This window comes from Malus domestica, chromosome 15, assembly GCF_042453785.1.
Source record: "Malus domestica chromosome 15, GDT2T_hap1".
NCBI lineage: Eukaryota > Viridiplantae > Streptophyta > Magnoliopsida > Rosales > Rosaceae > Malus > Malus domestica.
Window position 1 is genome coordinate 4,186,186 of NC_091675.1, and position 10,878 is coordinate 4,197,063.

At 39.1% G+C, this 10,878-nt stretch overlaps 2 protein-coding genes across 2 annotated transcripts; one reads left to right on the forward strand and one right to left on the reverse strand.

The window, feature by feature from the left end:
- The first annotated feature begins 98 nt into the window (after positions 1-98).
- Positions 99-4,843, forward strand: LOC139192483 (uncharacterized). The gene is made up of 13 exons (XM_070814648.1): positions 99-365; positions 441-527; positions 775-1,065; positions 1,353-1,502; positions 1,586-1,639; positions 1,731-1,877; positions 2,004-2,383; positions 3,301-3,412; positions 3,493-3,579; positions 3,701-4,021; positions 4,124-4,285; positions 4,401-4,454; positions 4,607-4,843. The coding sequence occupies exons 1-13, from the start codon at positions 177-179 to the stop codon at positions 4,757-4,759; spliced, it is 2,187 nt and encodes a 728-aa protein (XP_070670749.1). The 5' UTR covers positions 99-176; the 3' UTR covers positions 4,760-4,843.
- Positions 4,844-5,705: 862 nt separating this feature from the next.
- Positions 5,706-10,878, reverse strand: LOC103455842 (protein EARLY FLOWERING 3). The gene is made up of 4 exons (XM_008395444.4): positions 10,131-10,878; positions 8,870-9,747; positions 7,101-7,152; positions 5,706-6,972 (listed from the first exon to the last, which is right to left on the reverse strand). Exons 1-4 carry the CDS (start codon positions 10,308-10,310, stop codon positions 5,941-5,943), a joined length of 2,142 nt encoding a protein of 713 aa, XP_008393666.3. The 5' UTR covers positions 10,311-10,878; the 3' UTR covers positions 5,706-5,940.

Here is a 10,878-nt window from a genome sequence, read left to right on the forward strand (position 1 = left end):
AGAAGTGTAGTTGGCAGAAATGATTTGGATGTCTGCTTAATCACATGCTGCACATTCTGCAGAGACAATGTCCTTTAAATAGATCCAGCTCCCGCTGGGCTCTTCATATCTTAATCTCATCTTAATTACATATTCAAAGTAATTAATTAATTATTAGTTTAGTTAATTAACAACAAATGGGGAAAGGGTTGTGTTTTGGTGAAGTGATGATTAGATTAAGGGGGATGGTAATTATGTTGGGAGTGGCTGTGACTCTGATTAGATGTGGGGTAATTGTGGAGGGTGATGTGTTCTCTAACCACAAGATTTTGGAAGCCGAAAGAAAATTAACCCAACTCAGAAAGCCTGCAGTTAAAACCATTCAGGTATGAATTTACTCACTTCATAAATTTCACTTGCACAGAAAAACCCCAACATATATTAACTCTGATTGCTTGTAGAGTGAAGATGGTGATATTATTGATTGCATTGACATTTACAAGCAGCCAGCTTTTGATCATCCTGCTCTCACCAACCATACCATCCAGGTAACTTTGATCTAATTCGATATATTTTAGGGTAAAAACGTGTATTAAGTACGAACATCTACAAATGACTCATCTGATGGTGTAGTAGACTCATAAAGTAATTATACCATTTATGCTAGGCGAAATATACCACTCAGTGGACCATGACGGTGCTATTTTCTAGTGTTCGTGTTAAGTACGTGTTAGTAGGATAACCGTCCTCGATTTTTCAACATAACAAGTGGTATGAATAATCTTCCGTTATCAGATGGCACCCACGTATGATCCAAGAAGGGAGAGAAAGACAGTGACAAAAATGGACAGATTGAAGAAAAAGAATGAAGAACAATCTTCCAGGATGGTGAAGCAAAAATGGAGGAAAAGTGGAAGCTGTCCTCCGGGAACAATCCCGGTCCGACAAGTCCGGAAAAAGGAACTGCTGAGAGCTAGCTCCGTTAAGGACTATGGAAGGAAGAAGCAAAGCACTGTGTCTCGTCATGCTGCAGCTGCACAGTTTGGTGACAACAAAACCGTGAACGTTCTAAGAGCAAACCACTCGGTACATTAACTCCTCAGTATCACATTTTAATTCATTGTTGAAATTAATTATAAATTTACACGTCGTTGGTTTGGGACTGCTTCTCTTGAAAGCACTTATGCTCATAAGCATTTTCTCTATCTGAAACACTTTATGAATTTTTTTTATCAAAATCTAAGTGCTTTGTGAAGAAGCATTTGACATATGCTTTTACAGAAAGCGCTTATGTGACTCTTGGGCATACCCTAAGCGAAATCATTTCCAAACCCTTTTTAATTTCTGACTGTGTTAATTAATTTGAATTGCAGAAGGCAATATTGCTTACAGTAGGGTACAGATATACTGGAGGCAAAGGAGATATCAAAGTTTATAACCCAATGGTTGACCTTGATGATGATTACAGTACTTCTCAAGTTAGCCTCCTAAATTCACGTGAGATGGTTGAATCAGGATGGGCGGTATAACATAACTGCATAACACCTTCCACTTTCATGTTCTTGATTTGAAATCTTTTACATGGTTGTTGTGAATCCCTCTTCAGGTGAATCCGAGCGTCTACGGAGATAGAGAGACTCGATTTTTCGTGTATTGGACTGTAAGCAGACATGAATCACAAGTTCACAACTGAGTTTTTCGTGATTAATTCCACTGGCTAGGGTTAATTGCACTTCTGATGTTCCCTGCAGGCTGATGATTCAAAGAAAACAGGTTGCTTTGATCTTACTTGTCCTGGATTTGTTCAAGTTAGCAACAAGGTCGCTCTTGGTGCAGCAATTTATCCAGTATCTTTTCCTCATGACCTTCCATATGAAATAATCGTTTACGTCTTCAAGGTAATATGAACAGTTTAACAGCATACCATATCACATTAACAGCTTAACAACATAACGTATTAGATTAACAATTTAACAACATAACATATTAACTAAATTCCTTTATGTTTTGCCTTTCAAATTCAGGATCCGGTGACAAGCAATTGGTGGGTGCAATATGGGGAGAGCATTTACGTCGGATATTGGCCGCCACAGCTGTTCCTTGCTTTGAGTTATCATGCAACTAGTGTGGAGTGGGGAGGTGAAGTTTACAGCCCAAGAGTTGGAACTACTCCTCACACAGAAACAGACATGGGAAGCGGACAGTTTGCTGATTTTGTTTGGGGGACTTCAGGTTCAGTAAAAAGAATCCGAATACACGACAATTCGCCTGAGCTGAAATTGCCGGAATACGCTGATGTGTACATGGACGAGTTCAACTGCTATGATGTCAAGTATCTAGTAGATTATGTTGAAGAACCTGAGTTCTATTATGGAGGGCCTGGTAGAAATCCTATGTGTCCTTAAAAGGGATACCTCTTGCTTTTGTATTCACCTAGATATTTTTCTTATTTTCCACTAATGCGATTTCAATCTAACGTACAATGAGGATGAATCAAACCGTTCATTTCATCATTGAAAGAACATCTCTAATCATTCATATGTGTTGAACGAATTGACAGTTTTGGCAATATATGGCATCCTCATGATGAACTGTCAATTTGTTTTTAATTTTTAGATCACTAAATAGTCTTCCAATCGTATGATTTTTTCCAAGGTTTATCTTGAGATGACGATTAAAAGAATCTACGGTTATGGAAATGATGGAAGTATTATCCATTGCAAAATTGTTCATTAGTTAACATCTTATATTTCCACCAGAGTGGCATATCTTCGATTTCTGCTCAGAAGGTACCAACCAGATTAAATTTTCAAAATCTTTACCAAAGTGGCATATTTGAGATTTCCAAATAAATTTTATGTTTTCTGAATTTCCACACTTTTTTATAGCATCACAACAGTTTGATTCACTGAATACAGAAGTCAGAAGTAACCCCAAAATTTAAAAAAAAAACTTTAGTTTTAATGAAAAATGACAACTAAAGGTGTAAAAATGTGATTTTTTGTTAAAAATAAACAATGCCGGGAGTGTTTAGTTAAAACTCTCTTTTTTCCTTTCCATACATGCAAACTTCTCCAGCTCATTGTGTAAGCCTGCATGAATTGTTCATTTGACACATGGACTAAAACTGAAGCCATGACGCATATGCATGCACTGTATATAATCAAGACATTCTTATCTTCCTCCTCTCAAACCAGACACTTTCCTCTTCCCCTCTCTCTCTCTCTCTGTGTGCAAGATTGAGCGAGACGCCGAGAGATCGAAGATGGGGAAAAGGAGGATTATAATGCTCTTGTTAGCAATGGGATTGTTTGTGTTCAGTGGTGGAGCAGCAGATCATCATCCTCATGTGAAATCTAAAGCAAACCAAGCTACTTTGGAAGTTCGTAAGATGTTGAAGCTTCTCAATAAGCCCGGCGTTAAGACTATAAAGGTCTGGTTTTTCGGCCATTTTAATTATCTTTTCTGCAGACTAAACTCACTTGAACTCTTTGATTTTACGATTTCTTGTAGAGTGAGGATGGAGATATCGTTGATTGTGTTGACATCTACAAACAGCCAGCGTTTGATCATCCAGCGTTGCGGAACCACAAAATTCAGGTCTACTTTAATCCTTTCCTCGAAGAATGTACGAAACAAAAACTTGAAAACATTATGGTTGGTTACATCTAAATGAAACATTTTACGGTTGGAAGATTAATGAGGTTAATATTTATTGCAGATGACACCGAATCTTCAATTCGCATCGGAGGCTCCTAGTTCTAGTCCCAGTCCCAGTCCCAGTCCTAGTGCAAGTAGTCCTGTACAAAATGATCATAATTCTTCTCAGCAGATTTTGTCTCAGATTTGGCAGAAGAGTGGAAGCTGTCCAGATGGAACCATTCCCATTCGGAGAATTCGAAGGCAGGACTTACTGAGAGCTGCTTCACTTGAACACTTTGGGAAGAAACCGGCAAATTCCTACTACTCAACCAACGATGAGAAAGGCGCTGTAATCATCAACGGCACCAGAGTCGAACTCGGTCCTCAAATCAATCGTTCAGTAAGCAAACGTTATGTTTAGAATCATTCGACAACTATTTCAGTTTTTAGTTTGTAATTGTATCTTGTGCAATTTATGGTCAAATTTTATGTGAACGTGCAGGCTGCTATCCTTATAACAGTTGGATATAGTTATACAGGTGCTCAAGGGGATATAAATATTTGGAATCCAAGAGTTCAATCGCCAAATGAGTTCACTACCGCTCAAATCTGGCTCAAGAATGGACCCGGAGACGCCTTTGAAAGTGTCGAATCAGGCTGGGTGGTAAGCAACTCTGGACTCTTCATCCGTAGACTGAAGATGAAAAAAAAAAACCAACTTTAGATCTATAAAATCACACTTTGACACATATGCATGAACCTTCCTTTTTCGCTTCTAGGTAAATCCGAAGTTGTATGGTGATGGAGCAAGTCGACTTTTCGTATATTGGACTGTAAGTACTTCATTACAAAAATGATCAGTCAGGATAATGTCATTGGTACCAGCTTCCATATATTTTGATTAAAATGCGAGGGACAGAAGTGATAAGTTGTGAAACCCCGGAGAACTTCTCCAATGAAAACCCTTTTCTTTCATTTTTTTCAGAAGGACGCATACAAATCAACAGGTTGCTTTGATCTCACTTGCTCAGGATTTGTGCACACCAACAAAGACCTAGCCCTTGGCATGGCACTTGGACCTGTTTCTTCTGAAATGGGTCCACAATATCAGGCCACCTTCAGCATCACCAAGGTCTGAAAGGTCAACTGGATTACGCTGAACAAACAATAAGCCGTTTTTGTCTCCCTTCAGTCCATTACAGTATTGTTTTTTTATTAAAAGTTTGTAACCCGTTCTATTCCTGCTGTAGGACTCTCACACCAACAACTGGTGGGTGCGTGTCGGCCAAAACATCCCCGTCGGATACTTTCCCCCGGAGCTCTTCTTTTACCTAACAAAGGGTGTTGCAGCTTTAGTCGAATGGGGTGGGGAGGTTTACAGCTCCAAAATTAAGAAAAACCATCCACACACTGCAACTGAAATGGGAAGTGGTGATTTTGCATGGGGCAAATTGGGGAATGCATGTTATATTAAGCAGGTTAGGATCATAGATTACTCAATGCAGCTCAAGTATCCTGAGTGGGTAGGGACTTATACAGACGAAGAGTATTGCTACACTGCATTGAACTATGCTGCTTCACTTGCCGGAGAACCTGTGTTTTACTTTGGCGGCCCGGGTTTAAATCCTCCTGATTGTAACTAATTACTCTAAATCCTAAGATGGGTGCTTAATCTCCTTTGATTTTGAAATAAAGTCCAATTTTGTTTTGCTCCAGTTGATTTGTAATGTGATCAGAGATTCCGAAGTACTTTTTTAGTGCCAGGAAAGAGTACTTATAAATGCGATCCATCTAAGTGAAAAAAGAAAATAAAAGATGAAAGAATGCACTAGATGGAAAAAAGAAAATAAAAGATGAAAGAATGCACGAGTGCGATTCAAATAAGTTTTAAATTTTAGGTTTTAGGTAACCAGAGTGCGATTCAAAAACCTAGAATCGACGCTCTAAATGATGATTTAATATAAGATAATCAACCATGTCAATAATGTGATCAAAATATCGTATCCGGAGAATAGCAAAAATATGGTGTAATTTATGGGAAGATATTTCCAGCTCTGATTATCTTCTATTTAACAACAATCAGATGCTCAAAAATGGGCAATCAGATACTTACATTATATTCCCACTATAACATAATACAAGAGAAAACATCTCGCATGTTCAGATTACACTGCTCTGCTTGTGAGTTTTCCAGAGGTATATATATGATATACATTCACAAGACCGAGACATGCGAAAGAAAATACCTGTTACACAATATAATACCGAAAATGGTACATGGAAGAAGTGGCCGAGCCACTCCAACTTCGAGAAAATTAGCTAGGTTGAAACCTGCTGTTTTCTCTCTGCTTGTATGGACTGGAAAATTCGAGCGGCCGACGCAGTTGCAGTTCTTGGATTGTGAGGCACAACTTTTATAGCTCGCGTTGGCTGGCCTGTGTCGCTAGATTGGGGAACTCCGTCTGGAATCACTGCAGCCATGGGGAAAAGTTGGAGCGCATCGCTTCCTTCAGGATTTTGATCAGTTCTCATTGGTGCTCTGTCGCCTGTATTATTTGCTGTACTTCCTTGTAACCCACTGTCATTAGATGGCTGAAGCCTTTTGGCGTGAGGAATGGTGACATTTTTCTGGGATGGCATGTTGCATGAGCTTTGGTGCTGCAAATTGGAGTTTGCACCCCCTCCAGATGACTGATTGGTGTGACCATGTGAAACGGGTCCAGCAAACCAATGCATTTGTTCAACTGCTGAGCTCGGCATGCCAGGATTCATAACGGACATGCCATATGGAGGAAAGTAAGTATGACCACTGAGTGATGGAGGGACAGGAAGAACCCCCATTCCTTGAAGATGATGAGATGGAACCCCGTAGGATGGCTTAACAAAGTTGCCTGTCATCGGAGTTGAGCCATAGGGTCCACATCCTCCACAAACTGGTCCTCCCATAAATCCTGGTCCATTATACGGCTTGAACACAAGTCCTTCAGAAGGCGACATTACCGGAATTAAAAATTGATGTCCTGGAGACTGATGGAAACACCAAGGACTGGCTTTATTATCAGAAGCCATAAGAGTTGGCTGTGGATTTCCTAAATATGGCCCATAATTTGAAGTCTGACTACCATTCTTCACAGAATTATGAGATGTTTTCCCTACTGCATTTTCCGCAGAACATTCCATTTTGTTGTTTGGCTTCTCAGGTTCGTGTTTGCGCTTTACAATATGTAGTAGTGGCTTTACAACATACTCTGATGAGAGTTTTTTTGCTGGGGATCCCCTTAAAGTAGATGTGCCCATAAAAGCAGTATCTTCAAGCAAAAGATGTGGAGATCCAGCAATCAGTTGTTGGACCTGTTCAAAAGAGAATTTTATTCAGCTAATTCTTCCGATCTAAGTCAACCGATATGTGTGTGTGTGTGTGTGTGTGTGTACATTCTCAACAAAAAGAAATCAAACACAATCTATCCATTTAGTCTTACCTTAATGAGTCTATGCAACTCAAATACTTGAACCGCAAACAATCTTTGCTGACTGTAGAAAGTACAAGGAGTCGTGTCAAAAACATAGTTGCACAATACACACCAAACCATATGAAACTTGGTAAATCACAAAAACAAAACCAATACGAGAAAACAAAACAATAAACTGGACATAAATGAAAAATCGGGCAGTTGACAATCATTTGTACCAAACAAATCCCCACTGTGGATTATTGGATTACATGCATCGGAACAGAAAATAGAAACTCATGTTATTTAAGAGATAACAGAAAAATGACTAAGTGCTTTAGTCACAAAATATCTGCTTACCCATGAAAAACACCATAGCCCATTAACTCCACCTGACCAACCCCAAGGTAATCCTTAGGCGTGATATTGATTAGGATTGTAGACAAATATGACAGTTACCAAACATGGGAAGGAAACAGCTTAAGGATGGATGCAGCAAATTGCTCATCAGAAAACAGTTATACACAACGAGGTAATTCAGAGCAATAAAATTAATAATGGATACAAAAACCACTTCAAAACTATAAAACAATAGCTAAATGCTACAACAGATATAAAACATAGCAAATATCTGCGACATAAATCTTCAGAGCAATATAAAAGAAAGCTAAATGCTACAACAGATTCTGAAACATGGCAAATATCTGTGACATAAATCATTTAGATGTCTGCAGATCTCCTTTCTTTAACATAAAAACAGCTTAAATTTTGTAATATTCAATTAAAATCATAAAAGCATTGTACAAACTAAAGCTTTCTTATTCACATTTCATAATGAAAAATAAAAGCGGTGTAATGTTTAGAAGAACACATATATAGGGGATACTCTCATATTCTATAGTGTATAAGAAAGACAACGCAAACCCCGACCAAATAAAATCTTCCAAGTTCCATTACACCACATCAAAATACTACATAAGAGATGTAATCCTCCTCACCACCATGTCCACCACCATGTCAACTATATAGTCTATATTGTCAAATATAGTCCAAGATCCACACAATGTAGTCCCAAGGATAATCCTTCATTATTTGTTCCCCTTCTTGCTCCCAGCCCTCAAGTGCCATGAAGGGAAATCTTTTCATAGTGAACAGGGAAACCCCCAAGCATTACCAAACCGAGACAAGAATAAACCCAACAGGCAGATACAAAAGGGATGTGATATCCACACACCCCATTTTACTTCTCACACACCTTTTTAATTTTCGGCCGTCGGATCGGATGAATTGAAGAAGATCAACGGATGGAAATTATCAAGGGTGTGTGAGAAGTAAAATGGGGTGTGTGGATAGCACACCCCCTACAAAAAGGCAATGAATAACGAGATGATCCGCTGTCTCGGAGGTCACGTTGCACAAGGTAACTCTATTAAGATGTATATTTCCTGCTGTAAGATGATCCATATCCACTGTTAAAATGTTATCGAGGGCCTTATAACACAAAAAAATTCCACTTTAGAAGGAATCCCGGGACTCTGCACTATGAAATCTCACCTACCTTCAAATTATATCTATATTCCTAATTGTTATATAAATAACAGTCTAAGACAGCTATACGGAAGAAAAAAAAGTAATAGACAAAAATAATCACAAAGCATAAGTGAAGAAATACTCAACAACACGAAGATATTATGAGACCAAATGCTTCATATACCGCATACTGGGAAAAAAGTGAACTTCAAAATTCTAAAGCGCAAAGTAACAACTGAAATGAACTACCGGAGAAAATAGAGACTTACTTGACAATTGCTTTTCTTGCCTTCCAGAACTGTTTCTGGCCTATTATTCCTACAACATCATCAGGAGAGATGTCCATGCCGGATATAGAATCCACCATGGAGGTCTCTGAGACATCATCACTTTTGTCTACATGTCCCGTTTGAGGTGAAATACACTTTCTGTCTCCACGGTATTCACTGTCATTATCAGGCTCATTGGGACTGGTAGGATCCGCCCCAGAACAAGAAACACTTTTTTCCTGGGAAAGAGTTCCCTTCTCTACATCCCTTGAAGACTCAACAAGACCATCACCTTGTCCAGTTACGTTTGGCTGCGACCCAGTTCTAGACTCTTGTTGTAAGCAAGCATCACTCTCAGCTAACCTGTTGAATCTCGGAACAGAACATTCTGCATCCTCTTGATTTGGTGATGCATTCGCTTCTACAGGCCCATCAATCTTTTGTATGGTTGATATTTTTGCCGCAAATTTTCCTGAATGGCCCTTACTCGAACCGCTTATATTTATTAGGTCCTCTTCTCTCTCACTTCTCAATTCTCGTCTTAAATTCAGAGTTGAGGAGCTTATTTGTTTTGGATCCTTCTTCCCCACGTTTCTTACTTTTACTAAATGGTCAGAATGAGGCGAGCTGATGGGAGTAAGTTTTTCCTCACTACCAATTTGAGTTTTACTGTGACCAAGACCCATCCTTGATTGAACAAATACAGGAACACTAAAATCATCTTCATATCCGATCTTCCTTCTTAGGTCGGTTTGTCCGAACGGCACGTTTACATTTGCTCCATCAGACTGGCGACCATGAAAAATCACAGCCTGATGAGTAGGTGTAGATGGATGCCCATGAAGTGGAAAAGCCAAATTTCCATCCGAACGACTCCCCTGAAAACATAAATTGCTCCCAAAATTCAGATACGCGATAATCATTTTCCGTCCACACTAAACAAGCTTCCAACACTATTTATCAACACACCGTTGCTTTTTCCCTCTTAATTGCAGCATGCTGCAAATAGTAGCTATATTGGCATATTTTAACTTCTTTTTTTTACAATTAATAGCCATTAAAACACAACATATAGACATAGTAATATGCAACATTACTCAATATAGCACAAAACAACACTTATAGTTACCTACCACAAAAACAAAAATCCAAAAAGCCTGAGAAAATCCATAACCTAACTACAAGTTTAAAACAATAACATTTCAAAATAATCCAAATAAATAATTAAGAAAAGAGTAAGCACAAATTATGATTAAATTACCTGGTTAATTGAATTAAGAGGCAGCACCCCAGGATTGAACCTCTGAGATGGGATGCTCAGCTGCTCATAGAGGGCCATCTTGTTCCTTGGAGGAGCTCTCGGCCCTCCTTTATCTGCATCATTCACATGGAGCCTTGGGAACATAGGTCCCACAACCTTCTCCTCGTTCCCTCTCTTCATTTTTCAACACCAACACTCCAAACCCAAGTGCAAAAAACCGATTTTTACATTCAGTTTTGAAAACCCACTTGAAAATTACTCGAAAAAAAAGCTCCTTTGTTAAAGGATCTGAAAAAATCTACAGGTAGATAGCTGAAAAGCCTTCACCTTTCTTAAAACAGATCAAATTCCAGAGAACCCAGAAGCAGAAACCAGGCTTTCCAAAAGCTGAACCAGTTAGTTGATAACAACCCAGAAAGGGAAGCTCGAAATCAGGCAGACCCCAGATGTCAAAATTCACAGAAAAAGTTGAAAAAAAAAATGAGAGATTTCTGGATTATCCCAGAAGAGGAAAAAAGGACTTGGGGAGTGAAAACTGATGGAGGAACGAACTCAGAGCGTGAATAGTGGGAAAGAAGGGATAGGAGTAAAAGCAGAGCCAAGAAACAGATTGGGGTTCGAGGGCTGAGAGAGAGGAGAGAGAGGACAAAGCTTAATTTAGGGATTCCGCAAATGAGAGAGAGATGATGAAAAGGGAAAGTGAAAAAGTGCGGGGTTTGTTGGGCCCTGGTTTGGATGGAACTAGATT